At 37.3% G+C, this 18825-nt stretch overlaps 1 protein-coding gene across 5 annotated transcripts in view; it reads left to right on the forward strand.

Annotated features, from left to right (window-relative positions):
* The first annotated feature begins 6741 nt into the window (after positions 1-6741).
* The window catches only part of tnrc6c1 (trinucleotide repeat containing adaptor 6C1), a 48965-nt gene continuing 36881 nt past the window's right edge, over positions 6742-18825 (forward strand). For 3 of the 5 annotated variants that reach the window (XM_084423248.1, XM_084423249.1, XM_084423250.1), the window contains exons 1-3: positions 6742-7389; positions 15096-15198; positions 15727-15748. In XM_084423248.1, the coding sequence (XP_084279374.1) occupies positions 15136-15198; positions 15727-15748 (85 nt within the window). In that variant the 5' untranslated portion in view covers positions 6742-7389; positions 15096-15135. The remainder of the gene's footprint in view (positions 7390-15095; positions 15199-15726; positions 15749-18825) is intronic. The other 2 variants (XM_084423251.1, XM_084423253.1) reach the window with 2 other exon arrangements.

The raw sequence follows: 18825 nt of genomic DNA on the forward strand, positions 1-18825 counted from the left end.
GCTGATCTAACCATTAACTAAGGGGCTTCACATATGTTGCGTCTTTTGCGCTCTGTTGTAACGCCGTTGTAGCGCTCGTTTTTTTCAGGCGCGTCTATGCCGCAGCGAGATGAAAAAATCTAAACTTTTCAGAATGCCGCAAGCAGGTCATGTGACATCGAACCAATCGATCAGATTTGGCCTTTCCGTAAAAACATTGAAAGCTCAGCCAAGATGGACGAACAGCTGATCATAGCTTGCTCATCTCCATCAATATATCTAGCAGTAGAGCTAATGCAAGGGCTATATCAGACATTTATCATTTGCTGAAACTTCTTCATCATCACGGAGAACGCGGCTCATGATTGCTTAGCAATGGCAGACACCACGAGAGCGTTTAGTTTGTCGGTTTAATTTGTTCTGCAAACTAAGTGTATGCGAGTAAAATGCGGCAGGAACATATGTATGCATTTGTAGATTTGCACGGTGATACTGTAATGGGAAATCCATGTTGAAAACAGTTGTGTAAATTTTTTTCAGGATTCTTTGATGAAAAAAAAACAGCATTAATCTGAAATAGAAAGCTTTTGTAACATTTAAATGTCTTTACTGTCACTTTTAACACATTTAATGCATTCTTGCGCATAAATTGTGCATTGATAGGTTAAGCAAAACAAATGTGTTTATATCTGAGAACCTTTTATACACACACTTAACTGCAGACACTGAAATGACATACACTGTGTGGTACAGTACAAATATTTTGAGTGTCCCTTATAAAGAATCACGATTGTCCCTTATTTTCCTTTTCTGAAGATGGCAGCCCTACTTCTTGCCCTTGTTGGGGGGATGGGACCATAGATCCCAGAGTGAGTTTTAAAGATTATTTGTTAAATATAACAAATAATTCTGTCTGATTTGTCTCAGTCGTTACAGAAAAGAGAGTAATGTACTAGAAGACACAGGAAAAGTATACGCAGGTTGTTAGGATTGCACTGCCTCCTGCGTGTGACATTTGATTTACGTGTGTTGGTAACAGTAGGGATTTGGGAGCACATAGTGAAGAGAGGTCTCTCAAACAGAAACTTGTCAGTGTCCTTGCTCGGTGGAGTCACGCAGGTAGAGTCGCTGGTCTTTACAGTCTTCGGTCTTTACACGATGAGGGCTTCACACGAGGGCTGCCGCGGTATACTACTTGATTATATACTCAACTGAAATGTCGTTATTGAATACAGCTGGACACACCTCACTATTTTAAGTTACTCCAATATTACTAGGTCACAAATCAAAATTTGTGACATTTGTTTATGTGACTCTTTGTAGAGACGATCACGTGTTTTTTGCTTCCATTGAAGCTCAAGATGCTTTTTAATATTTTCAAATCTTGATCGAGAACATGATCATCAGCTTTTAACTTGAAATTCTGAAATTTTTAACTTGAAATTTAACTTGAAATCATTCAAGCAAAAGAGGAACAAACCAAATAAACTTTTCGCTCTCATTGTTATGCTAAATATTGTATAATTCCAATATTGTATCATTTGTAATGATATGTTGCATTTACTTAGAAAACTAGTGCACTCTTTTGGACCCCACTGTTTATCCCATCAGCATGCATACCTCACTCTGCATCACATTACACATATACACACTACCCTCCATCTATCTCCATCAATAAAGTGTAATGAATAAGAAATGGCAAAGAGGATGCCCCCTCCCCTTTTACTATATCAGACAGAGTAGATCAGGAAAGAGCTAAGGTCATGCTCTTTCTCTGTTTATTGTCTGCCTTTTGAGCTCAAAGATCTCCTACTCTGTTGTACATAAAAACAACTGAATAAGAGATAATGGTGAAGATAGGATGAGGAATTACAATTGTTCCCATTGCTGAGCAAAGGCTCCATCAACAAAATGCATTCAAAGATTTCTTTTCACTGTGGTTCATTTTATGTTTGAAGAGCTATTGTGGTTAGTCTTTGCTCTCTTTGTAGACTGTTTCCTTCCTGAAAGCTTGTGCTGATTTCAGTCAACATGCTCTTATGGCAGACTCCAGTCCCATGGAAACACAGTATCCGATCGAGCTACATGTAGGCTATCTGAATGAAGTTTTCATGTATGTATCATAAACAAAGCATGACAGCTGTCTCTACAGCTCATGTCAGTGCACGGCTGAAGTCTTTTCTCTACCATGTGCTATTGGCCAGAGCTCTTCATCGTTTTATTAAAGAATGAGACCAGAGGGTTTGTTTCTGTCATTTATGGTCTAGGACCACATTTAAGTTAAGATGAACAGATTTGTTTTGAGTATACTGATGCATTTTTTCTTTTAGAGAAACTTAATGCATCTTAGATTTAATTTTAGAACATGTATTGATCTGCGGAGCATTGGCGTAGGAACCGGGGGGGACGGGGGGGATGTGTCCCCCCCAATATTGGAAAATGCTGCATGTGTCCCACCCAAAAATTAGCCTATACCGCAGGGACAAAAACTGTACATTTGTAACTTTTATTTTGAAAGCGCGACAAAGAGGGTTTTTCCTGCATAGAGAATTATGAGGCGGCCGTTTTTCCCATGATATTTATGGTTCTATGGATATCTATATACATTTGGATGCTGCATTAAACAAATTCTTAAAGGGAAAATTTTTAAATAATAAATAAACTCCATAGCTGATTCCAAGTGATCAAGGGCTTAGGACATTCCAATTCAGCCCACCGCAGTTTCCGCCAGTAGTGGGCACTCGTGCAACTTCTGGAGGGAAGTTAACGAGTGAAGGGCATGACAATTTTGGACTGGAACGCCAGTCTTTTTTTTTTTGTTTTTTTTGAAGGGACTGAGTGAAAGAGAATTTTAAATATTTCAATTAATAATCTCATTTAATAGGCTACAGTTTTATTTGTTCAATGTAAATTATTTAATTTGATTGGTAACAGCCTAGTGTCTTATTATTCTAACTGAATGTAGACTATTGATCAAATTTAAGAATTTGAAATGACAGATGGAGCCCTTTATAAAGGTAAAAAACATATTCCGATAAGAGTGTTTTCCAACAGTGATTTAATGAAACATTGACAATTTAAGTTTGAAGTTTAGGCTATTAAGGAAATGTAATTTTGCCAAAAGAAGAACTTTTATTTTAAATAAATGTTATTTTTAAATCAGCCTTCAGTGTGATATTTTACCATATTATCATGCTTAACACTGAGAATCTGAATAATTGTGATGATCAGATGCAGATATCTAAATCAAAGAATATCATTGGTTCGGGCGGTTTGCGGGTGGATTATTATTTTTTTAACAGCAGATTCGGGTGACTCCAAATGCACCAGATTAATGAATTTATCTTTAAAATGTTCAAAATATTCGTACATATCAAATATTTGCCTTGTAATGTGCCACTCTCCTTTCTGCCTGCCATTACAGGGGGGCTTGTACACTTTTATGTTTCACAACTCAAATATTTGTCTAATAATAAACAGATTGGATGATTTTGATTATTTATTTGCTGTTTGTGATTCCATACATGTTGTACCACGTCACCATACTGTATGTTACTATTATGGTGGTGGGATGGACGTTGATTCATAGTGTCCCCCCCAATGTCAAAGTCATTCCTACGCCCCTGCTCCAGAGCATGACATTGTGGTTGGTTTTATACTTGAAAGTGTACAATGACCTGTCTGATACCATTGTCATATATGAAAATGCTAAATGCTATGGACCAATCAGAATTAAGTATTCCAAATAGCCATGGGTAAGTCTTTGCAGGCTTAAGAGGAAGCTCTGATTGCCTCTGTGGGCTTCTTCACAAAACTATTATGGCAGCACATTCTCAGGTTTCCAATGAAAGTGCAACACAGGCGGCTTGTAGTTAATTGCTCATTTGAATCTATAAAAGAAGCCAATTATGGTTATGTGTGTTGTAAATCTGATTAACCTTTCTACGCTGCTGCCCTAATGCCATGGAGACCACAAAGGTATAATGCTTGTTCAACAAGCGTGCGTGATTATAACAAGCTAAGTAAAGCTGATGTATCTAAAATAAACATCAGCATATGAGCTGAAGAACTGAGATGGATTTTTTGGTAGCTGGACAGTTATGGACAGGCCTAAATGGACTTCAATCTTTCAAATATTTAATAATATAATTATAATTTATAATTATATTATCATTTTATAACTTTATAATTGTAGAACTTTTATGTATAATAATATGTATTTTATGTATCTAAAATAAACATCAGCATATGAGCTGAAGAACTGAGATGGATTTTTTGGTAGCTGGACAGTTATGGACAGGCCTAAATGGACTTCAATCTTTCAAATATTTAATAATATAATTATAATTTATAATTATATTATCATTTTATAACTTTATAATTGTAGAACTTTTATGTATAATAATATGTATTTTATCTATGTAATTATACATATTAGATGTGAACAGGGTAAATGCTAAACAGAGCTGCAAATTCTGAACTTTTATTGGACATATTTAAATTAAGAAGGAAAAAACAGGTGCAAAAGATGTGAACTTTGAATTAGTGTTGTTATTTTTAAATAAAACGAAATCTTAAAAAAAATTGTTAACTCAAACAAAGCTGAAATAAAATATAGGCTAAATGTTAGATGGAAAACTTAAACTTATTTCATTTAGTTGACAACATTTAAACATTTTAGAATGAAGTGCTAAAATGACTAAAAACTAAAAAATGTATACAAATAAATAAAATAAAATAATAAAATGACAAAAGCACAACAAAATTGCTAAAAATAAAATTTTAATTCAAAATATGAATAAATACTATAATATAAATAATACTAACGCTATTATTCCATATTGACCTGATTATGGTTAATAAATTAATAAATGGCTTGTTACCACTGTTTTGTATAATTTATCTGGCTTCTTTTAACACAATTGAACTATATTCTTCTTTGAATGTGACAGCTAGAATGCTGTAATTTCAACATTTCACTCGGACATTGTAATTTGTGATGCAGCATGCAAAGCCTGATCCTGCTCCATCTCCTGCCATTATCCATTAAATGATCTCAAGGGAAATTAATAAAACTCAGAAATGCCCTGCCCATAACTGTGGCAACCTGAACATTGGTCTGTAAATCAACACACATTCCCGATGCATGTGCACACTAAAAGTAATTATGTTATTGTCTTAAGTTGCTCCCACAAGACATGACTTTTCAGTGCCTGGGTGAAGTCTGGGTTGCCTCCTTTGCAACTCTGAGATATTGCTCCTGTGCTGAAGAGGTGACGCGGTGAATAATGAATCTGAATTATCACGACAAGCGAGATTAATTGCCATAAGCTGTGATTAGCCCTCCCTGCCAAGCTGATCTTTTATGCCTCTATACGTACTTCATCATTAAACACACTCGGTAATCACGTTTCTCCTCTGCCACCACATTACATATCTCAGCCGTAATCCATATGCAGATGACATTAGGGCGGATTGTTATTTAATTGGCCCCTTGAAGGTCTGTCTGCACGTCTTTATCGGCGAGCCCTTGTCTTTTAACTAAAGCGACCCAGCCATCCTCTCAGATTCATCTGGCCAACAGAAGTGCTCTGGCTGTCATTGGGTGGATGAATGCTAATGAGAGCGAGAAAGATGAGTCCTTAGTGAGATCGGGTTTTGGCTCATTGCTCAGCGAAATGTTTGGCCAGATCATATTTGTCTTTCCCAGTCTATGCGATAAAGCTGTAAGCTGGAATGGGACAGAGGCGGATCAGTGTTGCAGTGTGAAAATGGAGACCATATACTTACATGCTACACTTTTAAGCCTATATTTCAGTATGAAATATAAGCTGAGTAGTTGCCTTATGAAAGCCATGCTTGATAACACCAGGCATGTGTCCCAAATTGTGGAATCACAGCTTCTGTGAGGAAACTTTCTTTAATGCATCTCAAGAAGATTAAAATAACAAATAAATAAGACAAATAAGATGTAAAAACAACTGTTGCAGACAAAATGTGTTAAAACAGACCATGTTCTCTATTTGAATAAAGTGGTGTAAATAAATACAGAAAATCTCATACACAAAATTACATATTGGCCTACAATACACACAATACCATATTTTATTTGTAACAACGATCAAACGCTGTAAATCACTATGGAGCACACCTAATTTTAAACCAGTAATTGTTTTGGTTTTGATGTTTGTTAGAGAAAAAAGTGCATTTAACAGCTGGTGAGTCAGTCAAGATGTGTCAGTCAAGAGGGTATTTTAGCAGCCCCCCAAAACAGGAATGTCTGAAAGCCACCTTCTCTGTCAGTGAGGGATAATACATTGAATGATTGTATGTTCATTTGTTTTTAGGTTTCAGTTAACAAGTTAGCTCATTATTGAGAGATGATTGCCAAGTGATGTCTAGTGGTTTGTTGAAATCGCGCCCCCTGCCGGTGGAACGATGTCTAAAAAATACATATTTAATGTGGTACGTAAACCTTGTAACTAAAATGGATGCTAGAACAACTATGGTTTTATCTATGTTTAGGTATTGCTGAGAAAGCCCGATTAATGATTAATCAATTTAGAGAAACACAAGGGATCGGATGGCTCTGGGTATAAGCCTGCATGAGTTTGTGTTGTTGGGGGAGGGACGAGGTAGTTCCTCGACCCTCGTTGTCATAGCAACAGTAAAGGTGGAGCGATATTTTAACATAGGGGTTGGATTGTTTGTTAGTTGAAGTCACGTGACGTGCCTCTGGGGAATGGGGGCACTTCCTGCTTTACTCTACTGAGACTTGAGCCGCTGTTGTCAGTTTCAACAAAATGGCTGCTGGAGCGCCACAAACGAAAATCCAGTGAACGCTTCACGTCAGTGCAGTATCATTTTAAATGGATGCATTGGAATTTCCCTACCTTCTGAGCATCGGGACATTTACTCGTGTGGACTCGTTTACATACGCATTAGCGAACTGAAGGCATGCTGAAATATTTCCCTTTACGCACTTTATATACTCCCAAAAAAAAATACAAAAGCTCAAACTGCCAGTGTGCGCGCGACTGTGTGGGTGCGCGCGTGTGTAGCTGCTCCTAAAAATCGTCGTAATGTTAAAGCTGATCAACCTTAAGCTGTCTTGCTGACGTGCAAAATTGTCTTTTTCACTGTTTGCGCTGACATTTTTTTTTCTTTCGCATCTGGATAAATTCCCCTGCATTTTGAGAGGTGAATTCCTCAACTGGAAAGCCAGGCTCGCCATTGCAGCTCACTGCAGGAGCGAGTGTCCTGTGACTGTCCTGACTGAATAATATCTGATCTGTGTCAGTACGGGTATCGACAACACCATGCAGCTCATGCATCACATCTGAATGCATCACATCTGAACAGCAGACCGCAGTTGCTCCGTCTGCAAAAAAAAAAAGAAAAAAAAAAAAGGTAAGACGAGATATTTTTAAAACGGTTATAATATTTAGGTGGGCGGGGTGTGATATTTTTTGGTATACAGTGATATTGCGTCATTTTAGGAATTTATTTGGAGCTGTTTCTGACAGACAGACAGTGACATTGAGAGGGACGAAGAATTAGCCTAGTGAAATCACTAAAACCAGGCATACTGTGTTCAAACGCTCGCCGATGAGGGTATTTAACACCATGCACGGTCTTTTCTGTTTTGATGGTTAGAAATAGCTTTCGTATGCAAATGTTTACTTCCCCGAACATCAACATTTGCCCATTTTCTAAACAGAGGCGAGATAAGCCTTATTTCTTATCGGATTCCAGTTGATTTTAAGATACATACGCGCGCGTAATGTCTGGCAATGTGATCTATTTTATGATTTGCCCGTTGTTGCGTTTAGTTAACGCTAGAGTTTGACGCTCGAATGGTGCGTTTTGTAAATATGTGTCCAGGATTTGCGGGGAGTCCTGTCACGTCGTTTTGATGGTAAAATGTTAGCTAAGGCAACTCATTACGTTTTGTATTTGTTTGTTTTACATTATATTGTTATGGAGAATCATGTTACAGTCTTTCTGCAATGACGTTAACCCTGGACGATGAACGATAGAGAAAGAACCGCTGTGGTGTTTATATTTTCATGGGGTTTGGATTAGAAATATCTCACGAAGAAGCTACTATTATTTCTGGTCGTATTCAGATTCCTCAAGTTCCTTGAAGCTTCTAAGTGTTATTTTTTTTTCTGGGGAGAATTCGAGAGGTTTTATTCTCGAAATCATGTTTAAGTTACCAATTGAGAGTAAATTTTTTACAAAAATTGGTGATAGGCTAACGTTAGTTTCCGTCAAAATGTCGGTTATTGTTACTACTATGAAGTAAGTAAATTCACAAGAAATATCGTAAGCTGCCAGAATCTTCCTGTCACTATTTATTTGACTTTTTAACGAGATTACTACTAAATTACCATCGTTTTGTTTTGGTGGCGATTACTGATTTAGACTGACACTATGGTTACCATGGTAAAATTTCGCAAGCACACTGATTACTGTTTTTGGCTGTGCATGATAACGCTACTGAGGACAGCACTCATGCCAAACATACCCATGACTGTTCCTGTGGTGGTGCAGTTGCTAATTTGGCAGGGAAGTTTCAGCTCCCCTCACAGGGTCAGGGTCCCCCTGTCAGAGCCAGACCTTTGAAAAGGGCTGTGTGTTTTCCAGGAGTGAAGAAGGGTCAGACAAAAAGAGGCCACTTAATGCTCAGATTACCATAAAGCTTAGGTCACATTGCCCCTCTCAGCTTGTTCTTATAAAGCCTTACCAGCATTACTGTGGCTTGGGATTTGCACCATGTGGCTTCATGTTTGGTCATTTGTCCCTGTTGGTTATTGAAGTGGAATCATTGTTGCTGAGTCTGGTGCATGATTCCCCTATGAACCTTAGTTCCTTTACTGTGGCATTTTGAGCAAGACCATAGTAACCACAGATAAAACCATGGGTTGCGTGATATTTCTAAGGTCAATGTTAGGGTTAACTGGTTTTTGTAAAAAAAAAAAAAAACTAAAATCACTATTTGTTAAAAAAAAGAAAAAAAGAATGAAATAACTAATACTAATTGTAAATGATTAAAATAAAATGTTTGATTCAACAAAACTTGGCTGGATTACATGCAGGTGTTTATCTCTTTGCCTATATCCTGCGAACAACTGTCATTTTCTGTTTTGTGTGTGCATTTTATTTTCTTGAATACACATTTTACAACTGCATGCAACTGTTGCTATTTTCTACACTTGGTGATTTGGCACATGTATCAGTTTAGCATCTGTATTCTAATCTAAAATAGGCTAGAGGCTCCCATCTGAACTCGTCACAGTCACTGGTATCAGACTAGTTATGCTAGGTAAGGTTTTATAGCTAAGTGATTATGTCCCATTATTTCCCACAGTCCTTTCACTTTGAAACATTTTTTTTTTTAGTATAGATCTTGGTCTCTTGTCAAACTTTGACATTAATGCCTTGAATCAACCTGGGTTATCATTTTATTTGTTTGGTCAGATAACCAACAGCTGTCATTCCTAAAGTTAGATTTATGCTGATCTCTGAAGATTGTGACCGGATCTGTGTCCCACTGACCCTCATAGGACTTGTTCATCATAATAGATGATATTGATGTAGAGATATTTCTTTCATATCTTAATTATGTAATTGATATCTTAACGTCTGGAAATGAGATTAAGTTTCTTGAGACTTTATCTATGTTATGAATAGCTGTCATAATGTGTTTTGCATGCTTTGTCCTATGCTGTTGTCTCCATTCACACAGGTCTGATGTGAGGAGGTTGAGTTTTTTTACATTCTTTTTTGATTGGTTTAAAACCGCAGGCCAAAGGGCAGCTCAGAGTCTTTCAAGGGCAAGTTTGCCACTCTGAGACCCACTGTAGCAGTTATCTGAATTCATTAACCTTTTGAAAAGCTTTTTTTATTTTTAGAATGCCACATTTCACCTGCTTGGTCAACTGCAAAATGGCAGCCTTCAGTTACAGTAAAGGTGTTAAGTACTTCCTGTTCATCTAGCCTATAAGGATGTCTTAATATCATACATTTAATAACACACAGGGCTGAGAAATGTGGTCTATAAATCTGTACACTGCTCTAGACCAATTGTGAGGTGCTGAAAAAGTAACAGTTATTTGATAGTTTATCTGAAATGAATGTTTCATGATATTCAGAATATTTGTGGCTTTTTCTGGCCACTTAGACAGGAAGAGACCCTCTGACCGACATGAAAAGCGAGCCACAGTTTGTGGTGTTTAGGGGTGAGTAAATCTGAAATGGATAGATACCACAATAATAGACTGGCACAGATAAATTTGATCTAGAATAAGCCGTGATGACAGTCTCCCTGAACTGTTGAAATGTGTTTTGACTTTACGGTCAGTGTTGTTTGTTTCCCCAATAGTAATATTGATTATTTCACTGGCAGAAAACAAAGCTATATAGTTTGCTTGCCTTAAACAAAACTCTAAATATCTTGTGCTTTCATACACAACCCTACAGAGTTTTGGGTTGTGTTTTTTTGTTGTTTTTTAAACAAGTATCTTATGCTCACCAAGGCTGCATTTATTTGATCAAAAAGTAATATGTTAATATATTTAAAAATGTAATTCATTCCAGTGATGTCAAAGCTGAATTTCCAGCATTATTACTCCAGTTTTCAGTCCAATGATCATTCAGAAATTATTCCAAAATGCTGATTTGGTGGTCAAGACATTTTTCTTATTATTATCAATGTTGAAAACACTGCTTGATATTTGTATTTAAACCATGATACATTTTTTTCAGGATTTGTTCTATGAAAGCTCAAAATAACACCATTTATTTGAAATTATATAATTGTTTTTGTAATAATGTACCAGTCTTTACTGTCACCTTTGATCAATAATAATGCATTCTTGATGAATATATATTAATTTCTTTAAAAAAAAGCTTATGAGTTTCACTAGTTTTGTGTGCAGTATGCCACAGATGGCCAGTAAATGTATTGTGGGAAGTTCGTGGGCACGTCTGGTCCCCAATCTACTCATGGCGAAGTTCTTTTTCGTTCTTCGTTTAGGGGTAAAACGAAGTTAAAAATACGTGACCAGAGATATACTGTTATCGAATATCTGATGCCACCCACACCACACTGCTGAGAGCGAAGGTTAAATGAATATGTAAATATGTGCTGCGCGCATTCCTCTCGGTAACAAAATAAACACACAACAAAACTAAGAAAACAGGAACATTTGTAAAAAAAAAAAAAAAAAAAGCGTAAGAAAAGCATCTGATCTGAAAGCACTCTAGTAAAGTCAGTAAAGTTTACATTGCTATATCAAATGCTTTTATTTCGAACTTCGTTTTACCTCAAAACGAAGAACGAAAAAGAATTTTGCCGTGAGTATGTTGAGGCTTTTAAGCCTTAAAGGGATAGTTCGCTCTTTGAGATATTTTGAAGTTCAAACAACATTGGACCCCATTGACTTTCATTGAATAGACCAAAAAAAAGAAAAACAGACATGAGGGTGAGTAAATAATGACCAATTAAAATTTTTGGGTGAACTATACCTTAGAGCAGGGTTTCTCAAACTTGGTCCTGGAGGGCCACTGTCCTGCACAGTTTAGCTCCAACCCTGATCAAACACACCTAGCTGTGATCCTGAAGACATTGATTAGCTTGCTCAGGTGTGTTTGATCAGGGTTGGAGCTAAACTGTGCAGGACAGTGGCCCTCCAGGACCAAGTTTGAGAAACCCTGCCTTAGAGGTTTCATAGGTGCAGTGGAATAGGCTGTTTACACGTCACCGTTTTCAAGTAAAACCAGAAAACTTTGTATGCGTTTTGGCCATTCATTTACACGACAGCACGTTTTGGGGGACTGAAAACGCTAACTTTTAAAAATGGGTTTCAAAGTACAACCTTTTGAAAACAGTACCATAATTATCTCTGTGTAAACTACAAAAACACACATTTTTGAAAACGGTGACGTCATGTGCTACGTATTACGTGTTCAGATAGGCGCGTAGTGTTTCTTTACAAAGAGACCTCGTCAACTCCTGGCCTGGCAGCAGAATGCAGCGTTTTTAATAGTTTTCGCTGATCCGTGTGAACGGGGATCGTTTTGACAATGGTGTCGGCTGTATGCGAAAATCGGAAAGGAAAAACGTTTCTATTTTTAGTACATTGTTGTCATGTAAACGTAGCTCCCGTAAGACCGAAAGAATGAAGAATGAAAAGCCATGGCTGTGTACAGGATTTGTACTAATCTCACTAAAATTCGTTTGACAACTTTTTTTTTTCTTTCCTTGATGCATCACTAATAACCTCAGAACTGATCACTCTCAATTTAGTCCCCCGTTACATGAGTTTCCTCTTATGCTAAGTCCATTAGTGTGCTGAACTGTTGGATGTTTTGCATTTTATTGAGACAAATGTGCAGTCGCCGAAAGACCTACGTGATTTGAGTATAATGACAGGGGTCTTTATGGAAGGCATTTGTGTGATCTATTAGGGCAATAAATTGTCAGCAGAGCTTGTGAAAGTGCTTTCATTAGTGACTTTGGAGGAAGATGAAAGTCATCGGACTGCTATGACTGCGAGTCAATCCACCAAAAAGCTATTTTTATGTTTGCCCGCCAGGATCTGAACGTATGAAAAATCACCTTTCGCTGTTTTCTATTGGCATTCAGGCTGGTTGGAAGTTTTCTTCTGCTGAATTAAAAAGGTGCCATACAGATGGTCTGGAATTCATAAAACGGGATTTCACGCCGCACTTTCACCACTGTATAGTTGCCTGTGGAAATAAAATCAGACTCTGAAGGTTCTTTCAACCCGTCTTTTCTTTTGTCTGTTATTTGTTGAGTGCGGTTGGGTGACTAAAGGAGTTTTTCGTGTTATCCAGGGGTTTATTGGCATGTCAGGTCTGGTCTTCTCAAATGGCTCGGAAGTTATGGGTTTCTAATGCCTGATTGTGTCTGATGGAGAGGCTGCAGATTTCTTCCTCTGTAGGCTGCTGTTGCTAGCCAGCAGGTTCCCGAGGGCTCTCAGCTCTGTTGTTTGTCTTGCAGCGCTGACATTTTTTGGCTCTGTGCCCAGAGAGCGTCTAGCTACCTCATCTCCACCGTCTCTTCAACTCGCTCGTTTCCCCTCCTTCCTCCACCTACCGCTTTTTCCTACAGTACTTCATACTGACTTTGACTTGGACCGTATCATAAATACACAAGAGACCAACAATGTAGGCAGTTATGTTGTGGGATGTGTATTTATCTCATTAATTCTGCCCATAATCTCACACAACAGGTAAAGCTAAAGCAAAGGTCATTATGGACTGAGACATTTAGACTGATATTTGTTTTCACGTTTTGGCTGATAACCAATGATGGTATCACAATCTATACTATTACATTTAAATATATAATTAAAAATAAATCTCTAAAACTGATGTTTTTAAATGCTACTACAAGTGAATTTATGCATCACACAGATGTGCAGTATGAAAAATTTAGTGTTTTAGATTTAAGTGGTATTAAATGATCAGTCTTTTTATAAAGCAATTAAATGATCTATTTATACATTTTTGTTATTTGAATTCGCACGGTGACAAGATAAGATATTTGTCAGTGACGCTCGGGATCTGTTGCATTTATTTTGATCTTTAACATTAGATCTTTAATACAACTTTCCCTTTATTTATACAAAACGAATACTTGAATCCTCCGCAATTGTCTTGTCAGTCATCTTTCCCTACTCTCATCACAAGTGAAATCTGACTCCAATTGTAGTGTTATAATTGTAGTGTCCATTGTCCAACTGATCTAAATGATTTTTATTTCTATAAAAAAAGCAAAACGGTATCGATGTACGTCCGAACACGGTTTAACACCGCTAACGCTGACTACCACAGCAAAATGACTCTGATCATGTGAGTAATGATGCTGTAAATTCACCTCTGCCGTCACTGGAATAAATTACATTTTTAAAATATATTCAAATACAAGTCTGTTATATTAAATTGTAATATGTCACTCTTTTACTGTATTTTGATCAAATAAATGCTGCCTAGTCAAACATAAGAGACATCTTTCAAAAATATTTTAGAAGATAATGACGTTTGAACAGTAGTGTATCAGCTGATATGTGATGACCACCTGTATGGTGCCGATTATACCGTGCATCTCTCGTTTCAAATATTTATTTGGTGATTATTAGAGAAGAAGAGTCATTCATAGGCTTCCATCAATCTTTTTTTTGGTGCATCTGGTTCATGTCACATTTGTTTATCTCTGATTCATCCACTCAGGCAGAGTTTACTGAAAACAGGTGGTATACAACGAAGAAAGTTCAAAGTCAATGTTTTTATTCCTAAAAGAAATGTTCCTCTAAATCCCAAGCACATCCTTTTTCCTGTGAATTTCTTGTTAACATTCTTTTCTGACTATTGTTAACATAGCCTAAACGCAAACAGTCAGACCAGCTCTAATACCTTTGAGCTTTGTTCACAGATGGATTTTTTATTTTTTTTATTTAACTAGAATTTTTTTACTTGATGCAGCTGCTTTCATTTATTTGTGCAAATCTAGTTTAAATCAGTGATTTCTGCTTTTCGTCTCCATGCAGGTTGGTCTGTATTATCTAATGAATGTACGGTTTGGTGTTTCTCTCAATACTAGAGGAGAGCATGTCTTTTAAGTATTTTATCTTTGGTGGCTCAGACTTATTATTGGTGGTAAACCAGATTTTTGTAAATGTAGGCTAAGCCACACTAAGTTTATTACATTTGTGGGTTCACTTTCTTCATTAACAGACACTGAATATTTTGTTGGTTCTTTCTTCTCTTTTTCTTTTTTTAAATCAGCTACTGTATAACGTAAAAAGAAAATGCATACTTAGGTTCTTTTAGGTTTTAGATCATATTCCAATTAGTACTGCCCTTGGTTCTGTGGGTAGTAATATTAAAGTAATAAAGTAATAAATTAGAAATGAAATAAATTAGAAAATATCATATTTGCTAAAAATTTTATCTTAAAATGTTCTATTAGAAATACGACAAATATAAATGTTGTTTATAATATGTTTGGGAGTTATTTAGTTAATTGTCTCTATGTGTTTTTAAAGATTAGGACCAAAATAACTCACAACTGATCTTTTTCACAGCCTTGGGACAAAACACGTCACACAAAAGGAGAACCATTTGATGGAAGAAAAGAAAAAGAAAAAGCAAGAGGAAAAGAAAAAGAAGGAAGCTGCTCAGAAAAAGGTGAGGGCTTCTTTCCTATGACCTACAAGCTTTCACCTAGAATCTTTTGCTTGCGTCCTCCTTATGAAAGCTGCTTAGCGGACACCTTACTGAGTCTGTCATAAGCTTCTGAGACATCTTTACACCAGCGTAAAGCACAGGTACCAAACTGAAGACCTAGAGCTCACAACAACCTGTTTAATGTCCGCTTGTGAAACTCTATTCAAACACGGATAGATATTAGGCTGTGCGTCTCACTTCTTAGACATCATGGAGTTACAAAGTGTGTACATTTACTAATGTATCATTCACATCCTGCTGCTCTTTGGATTGATTTAGCACATCCAGCTTGATCTCTATTTAGCATAATACTGAAGCAGATATCCATTATAATCCATCTTACATGTTCCAAGATTTATGGTCCACTAGTCATTTGTACTGTTTTTATTTTTGTTCCAGAAGCGACACATTTTTTTTGTTATAAAGCTTTTGTACACTAGACCTGTGAAAGTGTTCATCTCTCAGTCTTCCTTTGTTCTTTCTTTACAGGCTGCTGAACAGAAAACCAAAGGTCAGTTATGATTCTCTTTGCAGTGCTGCATTAAAGCATGAAGTTAAAAGTGTTTCTTTTTCAAGGATCTTCTCCATTCAGATATGTTCATACCAGATAGAGTGGCAAAACCTACGTTGCATGTGCTGCAGACATTTTTAAATGCTTTTGTCAGAATTAATTAACACAAACGTAATACCATTCGCTATAACGGTTGTTTCTTGTGGGACTGCAGTACATTTGATCAGAATCTGCGCAGTTATTTACGTGGGTGAATTGAGTGAGTGGCACAACAGTTGGTAGAGACAAATCAACCACTACTGGTGAATGCTGAGGTATTCAGACGTTTGCGCTTTAAACATTTGAAATTTGAATGTTAATAAATCAGGATTGTTTTCCTTAATGTAATATCTAAGGAATTATTCACAAACAAGGTGCTAAGCATAAAACATTTAACATACATTGTTCACAGTTTTGTATTTATCATGGAAATCCGTGTAAACCGGCGGCATCAGTGTTTCTTCAACTATGGTCACTTTTGACCCTTACCCCTTTTCCACCAAGGCAGAGCTGGTGCTGGTTCGGAGCCAGAGCCTAGTTTCAAATCGGTTCTTTGTTTTTCCACCGCCAAAGCACCAGCTCCGAACCAGTAAAACTGGTTCTTAAGTAGCACCAAATCATTGCAGGGTCTAGAACGGAGCCAAGAAAGAACCGCTTGCGTCAGGGGCTGGGGGCGGGGTTACCGTGACCAACAAGACGAATAGAAACTTGTGACCGCCATTTTTAAATAGCAGCTAGTCGAGCTAATAGCAGCTCGATTATAATATCCGTCTATGTAAGTTACGGCGAGCTGCACGAACGCGTTGGATTCCGATGTATTTTTGCAAACCCATGAGCGTCCATAGTATTGCAACGTCCGTTATTGTTGATGGCTTGTTTGAGATGCATCAGAGCGGCGAGGACCGATCGGAGCTGCGGGAGTGTTTGGAGAGCATACGACTCCTTGTGCTTTTAGATCGCTATCGCAGTGCTTTGATGTCATGCGGCGATCGATCTGCGAGAAGCCGATGCATCTCGAACAAGCCTGGCGTGTTTGTGTTTGGCGCTACCGCACTAGCGGTTGCTGGGCAACATGAGACGTATACAGTGACGTAAGATCTGGCTCTGTTGTGGCTCTCTAGCCGGTGGAAAGGCAAACCGGTTCTTAGTAAGCTCGTCAGTCGAACCAACTCTGAACCAGCTCTGGCTCTGGCTCTGAACCAGCACCCGGTTCTTGTTGGTGGAAAAGGGGTACCTGTGGACTTTTAGTGTTCAACAGTGAATAATTTTTTGTCATTTTTGTTATTGCCATCATACCTCAAATAATGTATTCTGTTTGATTGAATTCTGTGATGGAAATGACATTTAAAGTTTTTTAAATGAAAATCACAATTTAAAATGGCTGACTTTATCTTGCTAGGACTAATTTCATAGCTAACATTAGATTAGTTCTAAATACACAATTGAATTCTATTTTTATACTGTTTTATGTTTTAACTTTATATTATTCATTTTAGTATTTATGTACATGACAACTGAAGGACCGTTGTAGTTTGTGTAAAGATTTAAATAGTTTTCACATAGTAAGTATTAAAATCGTACTGTTTATTTTGCTCCTTTTGTGGCGTATCATAGATTATCAAATTATGAATTTTCATTTTTTTAGATTATATCTGTGTCTGGGACCAGTATAAAACAATAGAATATGTGCATAAATGATGTTTGCAAAGTAGCCAAATAAATGGAGATGTGGAGAAAAGCCTAACAATTTTACAAAAAGAAGCAAGCTGAAAAAAAGTGCTTGTAGGTGAAGAAACACCCATTCATTCAAAGGGATATTTTCTATGTTAGTCTGGTTGTTAGTAGGTCCTGGTTAATTCCGTGTTAAGCAGCAGATCTTAGATTGAGAGGAGAGGAGAGGAGGTTATGTGCTGACATGTTTGGTTCTGGTCTCCTCACCCCATCGGCCAGGTCACGCCGCCGTCATTGAGAGGGGTGAGGTATGAGGCAGTAAATTTTAGACGGCAGAAAGGGCTTTTTCAGGGTTGTCATGGGGCAGATGGGAGAGGGGCTTATGTCATGTGAGGGATAGACAGTCATAAATCTCATTAGAGCATCTGCTAATGCTGGAACTCTCAAACATCAGACTTAACGCAGGAGGGAATGCTGGTTTAGTGCGCACAGGAAACTTACGTTGCAAAATATTCTGGAGAATTGAGTCGCAAAGCTATTTCTTCTCCACTTTCATCCCCCGAATTTCTGTATCACTGCGTGAGTCAGTGTTTAGAATCTCTTGTTTCTTTAATCGGAGTACACTAGGGGCATTCGTGGAGCTTTGCTAATTAGATCTAATCTGATTTTGCTTTGTTTCACATCTTTCTTTATCCCCTCTTGCGCCATGGTACCTAAGGACACACATTATCTGCAGCTGATAAGGATATGTCTGAATTGTCTTAGATCTTCTTGAATTTGGCTGACCTGTTTCTGGGTGGCTCGATGTGTGTGTGTTAGATTTCTTCTGTGTAAACTAAAGTAAGATGGACCGTTTGTCGAACGTGATAGTGTAGTATAACCCTCCTGGATCGATGTTGACCTTTTTATGCCTAAGCCTTCTAAATGCTTTACCCCAAGATACTGTCTTCGTGACTGGTCTTTTATAGTCTGACAAATGTGATACAAACAAGTAGATAAAGTGATGTTTGAACCACCCCAACATATTTTCCTTGTAATTTGGCTTTTGTTGATGAAGTTGTATGGTAAGGATGTGCACAATTCAGTGGGTTGTTTGAAAAACTAGTTGGCTTTAAAAGGATATTTCACCCAAAAATTAAAATTCTGTCATGATTTAGTCACTTATGTTGTTCGAAAAACTTTTTTTCTGTGGAACTTAAAATATTTGTCAAATGTCTTTGTGTTTTTTCGTCAATGGTCACCAAAACTGTTTGGTTACCAACATTCTTCACAATTTTTTCACTTATGTTTCAGAAAGAAAGTCATACAGGTTTGTAATAACATGAGAGTGAGTGAATGATGACTGGATTTTATTTTTTGGGGAGTGT

This window comes from Rutilus rutilus (genome assembly GCF_951802725.1).
Source record: "Rutilus rutilus genome assembly, chromosome: 1".
Lineage (NCBI taxonomy): Eukaryota > Metazoa > Chordata > Actinopteri > Cypriniformes > Leuciscidae > Rutilus > Rutilus rutilus.